The 11900-nt window shown below is 34.4% G+C and overlaps 2 protein-coding genes across 2 annotated transcripts; one reads left to right on the plus strand and one right to left on the minus strand.

Annotated features, from left to right (window-relative positions):
* The first annotated feature begins 3639 nt into the window (after positions 1-3639).
* LOC105164835 (uncharacterized) lies at positions 3640-6629 on the plus strand. Its single transcript, XM_011083628.3, has 3 exons — positions 3640-3843; positions 4616-5071; positions 5557-6629. The coding sequence occupies exons 2-3, from the start codon at positions 4649-4651 to the stop codon at positions 6385-6387; spliced, it is 1254 nt and encodes a 417-aa protein (XP_011081930.1). The 5' UTR covers positions 3640-3843; positions 4616-4648; the 3' UTR covers positions 6388-6629.
* Positions 6630-9026: 2397 nt separating this feature from the next.
* On the minus strand, positions 9027-11339 carry LOC105164833 (GTP-binding nuclear protein Ran1B). The gene is made up of 8 exons (XM_020694686.2): positions 11179-11339; positions 10973-11042; positions 10443-10499; positions 10239-10356; positions 9944-10033; positions 9672-9851; positions 9481-9558; positions 9027-9364 (listed from the first exon to the last, which is right to left on the minus strand). Exons 1-8 carry the CDS (start codon positions 11179-11181, stop codon positions 9295-9297), a joined length of 666 nt encoding a protein of 221 aa, XP_020550345.1. The 5' UTR covers positions 11182-11339; the 3' UTR covers positions 9027-9294.
* Between the last annotated feature and the right edge of the window lie 561 nt (positions 11340-11900).

An 11900-nucleotide genomic window follows, 5' to 3' on the forward strand; every position in this document is an offset into this window, starting at 1 on the left:
CTCAATTTTATTTTCAGCACTTTTTAAAAATATTTTTTTATAGTGAAAATCAACAAAAGTAAAACGTTTCCATCTCACAGTTTAGGCTTTCAGGGGTTATATAATTATTATTATTATTTTTTAAATGAGTATTTATAAATTGTTAAATAACAAGTGAGTATTTATAATTATATCAAATTTTAATTGACATCCAATTTATTGGATTAAAATTGTATCAGATTGACATCTAATCGTGCCAATTACAACAATTGTAATTTTGCGAAATAGCCCTCTCCACGTGTTGTACTATTATTTAATCCTAACCAATATTCCGTACAAATTCTGATTCCTAACTTGGGAATAAATACAAAGGGTACTGCAATTATATAGATACCAAAGTTTTCGATTTTGATATTTCAGTATAACTAATAAATATATTAGTCACGTAGGTCGCACAAAATTCGAATCAAATTGCAGAAATGGGTCCCAAAATCGGGTCGCTAGATTCTTTTTTCGAGTTACCTGTTAGTGGATCCTGAGAACAAAGCAAACGTAAGACTAGTCGAGTAGCCCTTGGCGATGGCCCTCCAATGCTTAAATTAAAATTGTGGGGTCGAAAAATATGAGGTCGAAGGAGACCAGAAAATGACGGTAAATAGTAATAAATATGTGTTTGAATAATCATAAATGAAGATATTTATAGTAGTATGGTACCCTCTGCATCGGTAAAATCTTGCCACATCATCTCACCCAAAGGCTACTACAATGGTTGACTTTGGCCTGATCAAATGGTTCCCATTTAGTCAGTTATATAACATAAAAATACCATAAAATACAGGAATATTTTGATAATTAAATAATCTCCCTCATCAATTAGGTAAAATCTAATCAACAAATTTCACAAAAAATAAATCGTCAATCAAAGTGCGATTAAGATGACCAAAGTCAAGAAAAAAAATTAAGACAATAAAGTTATAACCGCATTGTGCTATGGTGTAGTTAGCAGTGATAATGAAGCTATTGTTAGTTGCCAAATCACAATCTCTAGCTTTTTAATTACTTCTAATATGTCTAATCCATATTGAGTATGTTTATATTCACAAAATCCCACACGTAACATTAATTTAGCACATCGTAAATACCATGATTTGGTCTATTAATCCATCACTCACGACATTTAACAATAAAATAAATCTAAGATTTAAAAAAAAAAAAAGAAGAAGAAGAAAAAGAAAAGAATATTAACAACTTTTCATTTGTATTTATTTTGGGGATAATTACAAATTTGGTCTCCATATTTAGCGCCAACATTGATTTTGGTCTCTAAATATTTTGAGGTACGATTCTAGTTCCTATCTTTTTCAAAATATAGAGATTTTGATCTAATCGTTAAAATTGAGGTCAAAATTGTAGGAGGTGGAACGGGCGGCAATGGGTGACGGTGAAAAATGATTGTTGTGGAGTGAACTTTCAAATGATAATGGTACGCCAACGAAAGGACGATGCGGCAAAACATATTTAAAAGAGAGGGTATCGCGGACAAGGATTTTGCGGACGGAGAAAAGGTGAGGTGATTGGCAATTAGTAATGGGCCGATGAGATGGCCGGAGGGCAGGAAATTTGGAGAGAGATAAATAAAATAAATAAAAATACTAACCAAAACTAGAAAACATGATAAACGTTTTAGTTATAGTTAAAATCATAGTAAATGTTGATCAATCGTCGTCAAAATTTAAAATTTCTGCACTGGTTTTACATAATTGGGTGGTAGATAGAGTATTGATTTGCCTTAATTTTCAAAGGTTAATTATTTATAATGTAGGAATTAATCCATTTCTTTTGTGTTGATATAGAATTATTCTAATGAAAATAGTTTTCCATATTTGAAGAAAACATTGTACATCTATTTCATTTAAAATCTCTTTTTGTTTATTACAACAAGTCAGTACAGATTTTCAGAAAATTACAAGTTCTCTATCAAATTATCTATCAATGTTGACATATACTAATGGAAAGAGTAAAAAACATGCACTGTATTTGGTTTCATTTTTAACTTGTTTCAATGTGTTTTGTGGAGATATAGAGAGAAAAACAAAGATAAATAAGTATGTTTGTTAGAAATAGTGTGTATGTTTGGATTTATTTTTGGAGATAAGTATGATATGTTTGATGTTGTTTAGTAGGAGACAAAAACTATTGTTCATTGTCAAATCATATCTCTTTATATATATATATATATATATATGAGTATGTATATAATTTTTTTAGTTGTAGGACATATAATTAGTATAGACTTGTTTTAACAAAAAATAAATGAGACACTGTTTCAAAACATCTTAAAACACCACCAAAACTTCCAAAACAAATCAAGGCACACATTGTTCATGTTTTGGCCCATCTAAAATATGTAGCAAAACTAAAACCAAATATTATAACGATGTTTCAATAAAAATTAATTATTCTTTATCAATTAAAAGAATGTGCATTAGCAAAAGATGCCCACAACACCCCTCACCCCACCCCAAGATTTTACATTTTTACTAACAAAATTTACAGCGAATAAAAACCTTATATATCCCCCATTTTGTTCTCTTTTTATTTATATTAAAAACGGAAAACATTGATAATTATATCGTCCTTTATTGAAATTGGTATAGTTTTACATTTAGCATTCTTGATTTTTGCTTTTGTCTAATAAATAGGTTCGTCTGTTAATCGAAGTTTACCAAATTTATTGTTACTGACTTGTTGCAGGTTAACACATCTTTTTATGACCAAACTACCATTTTAAGAAACTACACCTCCTCACATGCATTAACATACAAAAATATTTAAAGGTATTTGGTCAGAAAAGATTCATTTTGACCTGTAATAAATTAGTAATAAGTCAGTCATGAGGTAAATATGAATTTTATTCGAATGTTTTGCTAATAATAACAAAGGGCTTAATGCAATTTACTACCCTATAATATTACAAATGAGCAAATTTATCTCCTTATTTATCTTTCTGTATTTTTTAGAATGAAGCAATTTGTATATTTAAACAGAAAGGTGAAAGGGGTTAAATACAATTTACCCCCTGCGTTAATGAAAAAATACAAAAAAGCCCCTATGAAAAAATAAAGTACAATTTACCAATCTGTGATATTAAAAATAATGCAATTTACCCCCTTTGGAGGGAGATAAATTGCATTATTTTTTAAATCACAAAGGATGTAAATTTCATTTTATTTTCTTACAGGGGTTTTTTTGTACTTTTTTTATGAATACATGGATGTAAATTGTATTTAACCCAAGGTAAAATATTTTAAAACTATTAAAATAATCTACTTATTAAACGGGAACAAACATTAAGAATATTAAATAAAATTTGTCAAATTAAAAAAAGATATACATATTATTACATTAAATCACAAAAGAAAACAATTACCTGAATAAATAAATAGACGAATAAAACGAGGCAGTGTATGAGACGATAAGGATATGCGCGTGAAGGTGAGATAATGTTTCCAGGCCCAGCACAAATTAGGTGGTTTCGTACAACCAAAGGGCGTGCATTACGCACCCCCGACTTTTTTTTTATGGTTTTGATTGAGTTATAAACCAATATTTTCATTATTCCCATAATATCCTCCACCATATATATATATAAAATTTTTTTTTTTCATTTTTAATTAATATTATTTTTCGCCCCCCCAATTAATATTTTTCCTCACGCCAAAGCAAAAAAGAAAAAGAAAAAAACCCTAGAACATAAAGTGAAAATCAAAGTTCTGATTTAGAGAGAGAGAGAGAAATTCAGAGATCAACACTACCTAATTGCAACTGCTCAACTCGAGAATTCTCCTTTAATTGCAAGAAAAGGTGAGTGATTAATTCAGTTTTAGGGTTTCACTTGCGGTGCTATTAATCCCTAAATTAATCAGAATTTAGTTGCTTTAATTTGGGGATTTTATCAAATTCTGAGTCTTTCACAGGTTTGGTATCTAATTTGTTGATTATTTTGTTGAAATTTGATTTTGTATCGATGTTCTGGCCACTCTTAGAAGGCTTTGTACAGCCTTCCCTATTCCTTTTTATTTTTTTTTTCTTTTTCCTTTTTTTTTTCTTTTGCGAGTTAGTTTAATTTTAAAGTATTGAATTCTTGGACATTTCATAGCATTCTAGGAATCAAGTGACAATTTACTGATTCATCTTTTCTGTACGAAAAAATTGGAAATTTTTGTTCTTAATATTTTGAAATTTTTATTATGGATATTTTAAAGTACTAACCAATTCTTAGCTATTCGCTGATCCTCAATACAGATTGAAAATTGTGTGCTTTCTACAGAACTTCAACTCGTTCATCATAACAGTTGTAAAAAAAAACCCTTTTTCTTTTCTATTTCAAGAAATCTAACAATAAATAGATTATACTGTTTTTCTACGGCTTATGGAGTCTTAATGCGATCCAATATTTGGTGAAGGGAACAGTAGTTTGTTTCTGTGAACCCTTTGATTTCTGTAAGTGTAAGCTGCAGATTTTGTTTTAGTTTACTGTCCAGCTGATATTGATATTATGTTGCTTGCTAAAATGTTTGGTTATCAAAAGTATTTGCTGTTTTATAACATAATCTTGTTTCCTTTCTTGTACCAGACTTTTAATATTTTCTGAACAAGATTGCTTATAATGAGATTAAGAAAAGGGGACAAAGTGGAGGTTATGAACAAAACAGAGGCGCCACTTTCATGGCGTGTCGCAGAGATACTTTCTGGTAATGGCCATACTTATCGCGTGCAATATGATCCTTATCCTGATATGGCAAGCGAACAAATGGTGGAGACAGTTTCAAGGAAGTTTGTGAGACCATCCCCCCCTCAGGTCCCAGGTGTAGATAATTGCATCGCTGGAGACATAGTGGAGGTATTTTATGAATATGCCTGGAAGATTGCTGCTATCGTGAAGGTTCTCCGCTGCAAGAAAGAATGTAAAAGCAAAAAGATCCAGTATCTGGTAAGACTACTTGGGTGCTCACAGGAATTAATTGTGGATGAATCAAATATCCGGATAAGACAAACCTGGCAAGATGACAAATGGCATCTGATTGGAAAGGTAACTTTCATTTTTCTGTTTCTCTGAGGTTGCTGTAGCATTTTCGCCTTTCCTTTGTTGCTGTCAATTTTTATGTAGAAGTTATTGAGTTGGCTGCATCTTTTGGCAAATGAATTTCGAACACTATCAGTTTCAACTAATCTGCTTTGTTTGCATGCTGCCTTCTAAATCCGTCTCTTTTGAGAAATAAAGGGGAGAAAAATAAAAGCAGATGGTGCAATTTCATTGTATATAATGACTTTAATTTTTGCCTCAACTTAATTTTAACTGCAAGTGTAGAATTTGACTTGAATATTCTGTGGAATAATAGAATTTAAGGATCACACACCAATTCCCCTGGTTTCTGACAAGTGTTTATTGTTAATACTATGCACCATCTTGCCATCTCCAAATGTTGTGTTCTCTCCTGATTGACAGGTATACAAACATATCCTTTTAGATTGCAATTTCGCAATCTCTGATCTCATTGTTTCTCTTGCTTTCAGAGTTCCCAAGGAAGGGAGGATGTTATAGCTAGCAAGCCATCAACTTCAAATCCGAAGATTAGATTCCCTGTCCCCCAACTAAATGCAAGGGCTAAAAAGCAACCTCAAAGAAATAGCGTGAACATTCAGGATGAAGCTCCATGTTGGGAATCTCATATGATCTCGTCAAGACCCCTAAAGAGGATGTCCGCATATGGCTCCTCTATCATTGAAGCACATAATGGACACATCCAAAAATTAAGAGCAATTGAGAGAGATGGGAGGAAGCATAGATTGGTCTCCACCCCAGTGCTTGAAAAGGTAGATGCTGTTGCTTACCCAAGAGAAGTTTTGGGTGGAAAAAACATGCATGCTTCCATTAAAATTATATCAACTGGATATAATCATATGGAGAGAGCAAAACTAAGTGGTGTTCTTGGCTCTTCTGGGATCCGAAACTCAGAATTAAATAGTTCAGAGACTGATGCATGTTCTGTTGGTAGTTGTAGTGTTACTGATCAGAGTCCAAACAACTTTTTTGTTCCTTTTATATCCCTGGCTTGCCAAGACACAGACACCTTTTGTAGTGATGCAGAGTCCTGTTATGGTTCAGGTTCTGAGAGAAAAAGTAGTTCTCTTCCTCCAAAAGAGGAAGTCGCAGTCAGTATCCGTAGGTTAGAGTTGCGTGCTTATCGCAGAACTCTTGAAGCTTTGTATGCTTCTGGTCCCTTAAGTTGGGAACAGGAAGCACTGTTGACAAATCTTCGTATTATGCTCCATATTTCAAATGATGAACATTTGATGGAGCTGAAGCACCTAATTTCTGCTAAAACTGCTATAAATGTTAGATAATGGTTGAATAAATGTTACTTTTATCACTTTATCATAGTAGAATTTAGACCTTGCTGGTTCTGTTTCAACAATGTAAGAGAAACTTTATTGTTACAAATGTAACTCCAATCTTGGTTATTATATTTACTTCTGTCTAGACAGGTGGCATTTTGTAACTAAGAGCTTTGTATCAAATTCTCATTTGTCAATTGATGCAGACAATTCTTCCAAAGAAAATATTATTTTCCTTCTAATTTTGCATTGGTTACTTGTTTTTTATTGGTTCTGGTTCTTCTAGGATATCATCAGCTTTATTGTCTCAACAGTTCCTAGAAACTTTCTCTGAAGGTATAATTGTTATGCATGGCATTTTACAGGTTTTAAAGATCCATGAAGGTGTTGTAAGTAGTTATGCAATGAATTCTAAATGTTTCATTTGACAACAGAAGTCTTTTCTGAATAAAACATGACATACTTTGATTATGAACTCCTGCATGCCATACATGTCTCAAACCCCAATGTTGAGGCACGCACTCTGGGATATCAATCTGTACTACATAGTTTCCATTTCTAAGAGTCAGAGACAATGGCATCTTGAGGTTGGCTTTTGAATTTGGGACTGCATATAGGATAGGGAGCTAAACTAAAATGTCTGTGTACTTACCTTCTGCTCAGAGAATAATGTGTTTCTTGCTTGTATGTTGTTCGCAGCGAATTTCAGTGATATTCCAAATATGCTTTTATTTTTCCTGTTATTCACCAAAAACTGGATGCATACTTGTGGCAGGATTACCACATAAGTTTCTGTTTGGGGATAGTTGTTCATCAGTCCTCAATCCCTGCATTTTCGAGGGGTACAGTTGGAGACTTGCATCATTTGCTTCCATGGCCAAAAGATGGTGCCAGGGTTTGCTGCCTTTCCCTTGGCATAAACTTTTGGATGATATAGTCATCTATTTTCAAACTGATGTAACACTTTATCGCCACTCCTGGTACCAAACAATTTTAGTCTATATAACTATTCTAATTAGTTTGGGCTTAACTTAATCTGTAAACATGTCTTTCGCTGGAAGGGAATATGTGCTCAATAGGAGAGAAAATGTTCTATTTGGGAATATTAGTACGCATGGCATGTTGAATTTGTTTTCTTCATGTCTGTTTTTTTTTATTCAGTATTTTCTAATGATGTTTTATCTGCTTCAGTCATTTCTCTGTCTTGATTTTCAGATATTCTATCCTTTTGTTCTTTCTGTTTTGTTAACTAATCAACAAATGTGTGGTTAAATACTTATATGACTAGAATAAATAGGCGTACAGTGTGTAGTTTTGTGTCACCTGACTTCATGGGACCTTATTTGTTCGTATGATACAAATATCCTGCTTTTAAGCATAGAACAACTCATATCCTTATCTTATTAAATTCACTACATGTCCCTAGCATTGTTATAGAATAAGTTTGACAACTTATTGCAAGATGCTTGCGGTTTACATGCATGTTTGCGGTCTTTCCAAAGTTCTTGCATGTGGCAATCAAATTTCCTCTTATAGATAAAATAGAGTCGAGATGCTCAGGGTAAAAGAATGATGTAAGACTCAAAAAAGATTCAGGTAAGCATAGCTACGTGGTTTTATTCGGGCAGAGCTCTTCCACATGGGCCGGACAGCCAATTTGCCATTTTTTGTCAAATTACACTATTTCAAGGTACGCAGAAGATGCTGGAAATTTTCATGTACGTGCACTTATCGGTTAATTCTGGTGCATGCAGTGAACTATGAAATCTGGATTTTCCTCCAGGCAAATCAGATATCTAACCAGGAAGTTTCAATTTCTTCAAGCACAGCCCCGTTGAAAGATGAGGTACGCTGAAAAGAGGATTGTTATTGCAACGTTAGAATCTCTGGTCTGAGCATACCCTGTAGCTATCTTAAGTCGGAAGATCTGGATAAAATCCCTCTTGTTAGTTTACTATAAATAGAGTTGACATGGTCGTGAGGGATTGCTAGTTGTTTTCAACAAATGTAGTGCTAGTCAACGCCTTCTATGGGTGCAACAAAGTGAAAGTCAATCCTATGTTGTCCGTTAACACAACTTTTGTATCCTTTCCCGGGGTGTCAAGACTAAGCATTCATGAATGAGGAATCTGAACATTCTTTATCCTTTCTCCGTGGTCAGAAAGAGGAAAGGATGATAAACCATGAAAAGTCGGGTGTGTCCGCCTTGTAGTTCAGTTTTGATAACCTGAATACAATAATGTTTACTTATTTATTCTAGTTGTTTATGAGCAACCTTGTCTGAAAATGTGGCCCGTCCATTTTTTTTATCACTTGTTGCATAAAATACAGTACCAGACAGCTTGATCGATCACCTCAGTTGAGATTGGAAAGCCAAGAATTGGTCCATATTAAGGGGAACCAACCAAAATATAGTTCGAATGTCAGGAAGTAGAACCGCGTTCACTTTTTATTAATTTCTCATTTTGAAGCATTGCAGACAGGACATGCTTGCTTCTCGGCATAATACAACCGAGCTTTGGCTTCAAGAGTTGTGTTTTATACCCCCACAGCACAAATAAGCAAACGGGGGTCGGGGGCTCGAGAGCACCAGCTATTGCCCACAATGGACGTCCAACACCATAAAACACAGCATGGACAGGAGATCATAGCAGAACGATAACAATAAAATATCTCAATTGGAAATGTGGACTACAGCCATACAAATGATCCTCATACGTTCAGAAGATTAATCATCTTCTCACAACCAAATCAAACCACATCCACGTAAGTTCAAAGCCCTACATATTTCATTAGAACCTCATGCTTCAGGACTAGGGAAGTCCCAAACAAAATCCTTAGAAACGAGGAACAGAAGAAAAAATGGGACACCATCACAAGATACAAGGGGAATGGACTATAAAAGATCCCAGCAGTTCAGTCAAAAGCCTCATCGTCATCATCAGGAAGGGGCTGGCTAGCAGCAGCAGCAAGCTCCGCTTCATGTCTGCAAAAATAATTTAGTTTAGCATCTTCAAAATAGAGCAGCCAGTACAGAAATTTAGAATGCTAAGGGCAGGGGAAGAGGAGCCCTTCGTAAGGTTAAAAGAGGGAGAGATTTACTGTTGCTGTGCAGCCAAATCAATTTGCACTTCTGGTGGAGCAAGCGCAGGAGACTCAACAAAGTGCAAGTTAGGATCCCTGCAACCAAAAAGCAGGTTGGTATCCACTCAAATTGCACCCCAATATGAAAACAGCTTTAGAGAATTTGGTATGAAGATTGGTATCTTAAACTTTATTGCATAGATACACACCCAGCAAGCTTCCTGGCAAGGTACAGGAAAGGCTTCTCAAAGTTGTAATTACTCTTAGCTGATATTTCATAGTACTGCAAGTTCTTTTTCCTGTGGAAAGTAACCTGCTTAGCTTTCACCTGCCTGTTCTTGACATCAACCTTGTTCCCACATAGGACTATTGGAATATTCTCACAGACTCTGAAATTTACAGGTAAAACATCAGAACTTTGTGGCTAACACCAAAAATACAAGCTTTACCACCAAGATAAAAATAGATGAGCAGAAGATACCGGCAAAGATCACGATGCCATGTTGGAACATTCTTGTAAGTCAACCGAGCTGTTACATCAAACATAATGATTGCACATTGTCCATGAATGCTGCAGCAGTTTAAAATCAGTCTCATTATAAAACAAGATCATTTCAATAGGAGAAGCGCATAAACCTGACATTCTAATGTCACAGCCACACTCAAAATCCAGTCAAAACTAAAACATATGTAGACTTGACATCCATAACAGGAAAGGAACATATGTTTCCATAAAAAAGAACTTGAGCCATATATACTAAATATTATTTACTCACTAGTATCCATCCCTGAGGCCACCAAATTTCTCCTGACCAGCTGTGTCCCAGCAATAAAATCTGATTTTCCCGCAGTTGGTGAAGAAATCCAATGGATGAACTTCCACACCAATAGTAGCTGTACAACCAGAGAATCTTTAGGAACAACCTTACAAAAGAATCCAAAGTTCAAAGCTAAAACAAAGATCATGGAAAAAGTCTTACGCTCGTATTTCTTCTCGAATTCACCAGTGAGATGCCTCTTCACAAATGTGGTTTTTCCTATAACAATAGCAAACAAACCTCAGAAACAATGAAGTTAAAATGAAAAATCAATACGCCCACTCTTTTATTCCTCTCTTAGATTATCTAGTTTATTCTAAACATACACTTGCCAGCAAAAGCTAAATGAAAGATGATATATAGCAGATGCACTCATAGAGCATAACAGGTAACCATAAACCCTAAACCCTAAATAAAAAATTTATAGAGGCTCCAATCCAATGAGAACTCACAAAATGTCGAAACATGTACATTGGAAGCATACAACCATCACAATTATACAAACACAATGTCCAGAGCAAATTCATGTAACACACGGCACAAACACACAAGTATATCCAGTAACCACTAATTTTCAAAAAAACAACATAAAATCCCGATGAGCATACAGACCAAAGCCGAATAACGCTTTCAGCTAAAATAACAAACTAAAACCCGAGATTCGCGATTCAAATGAAATTAAAAAAACTTACCAGTTCCACCATCACCAACAATTACGAGCTTGAAGCTTGGGTAATCCACTGTCTGTTGATTCGGCAACGCCTGAAAACCCAAAAAGAAGACGAAATTCAGAGAAAAAGGAAAACACCGAAAACGATTAAACCAAACCACGTAAGAACAACTCAAACAAGAATCACAAAAATAAAACAAATCGAATTCAGAAATCACAAAGGCTCACCATTAGACCTCGCTGTTCTTTAACAGAGAGAAAGAACAGGAAGAGTAAGAGAGACAGAGATTGTGAAAGATTACAGTGATATCTGCGCTGCGAATATATGTGCGTATATATATATTCGGGGAGCCCTAATCAACATAGCGTAGGTTTTGTTGAAGGCTTTTTGAATTTGTGCTGAATCGCGTAGCTTTAAGCTGACGCGATTATCTGAGCCGTTGGATCGGAAGCTGGAGCTGCGTCACGTGTTTGTCACGTGTAACGTTGAGTAGACGTTTGCTGGTTGTTTTGTTGAAAATTGTGAATGGAAACATTGTTCTAGAATCATGTATAGTGGGCTTCATCCTTGGGCTTTCTTCCCCCCATTTCATAATGGGCTTCTATTTTACTCAACCCAAATGCCAATATTATCTCTTTCTTTCTTTTTTTTTATTTTTTTATTTTTTTTACCCTTTTTAGGCCGCAATACGTATATTTTCTCTTTTAATTAGCGATACATAGTACACTCGATATGATTGTAAAATATTTAAAATTTTAAATAATTAATTTTTTTATTGATGGGTTAATTATCAATCATGAGATAGTGTCTTCAAGATTATTGCATAATGTTTGGTTTTGTTTTTAACTTGTTTTGGGGTATTTTGTGGAGATAAAGAGAGAAAAACAAAGATAAATAAAAATAAGTTAGAGATAGTGTGTATGTTTGGATTTGTTCTTAGAGATAATAT

This window comes from Sesamum indicum, linkage group LG6, assembly GCF_026168435.1.
Source record: "Sesamum indicum cultivar Baizhima isolate 11 linkage group LG6, ASM2616843v1, whole genome shotgun sequence".
Classification (NCBI taxonomy): Eukaryota; Viridiplantae; Streptophyta; class Magnoliopsida; order Lamiales; family Pedaliaceae; genus Sesamum; species Sesamum indicum.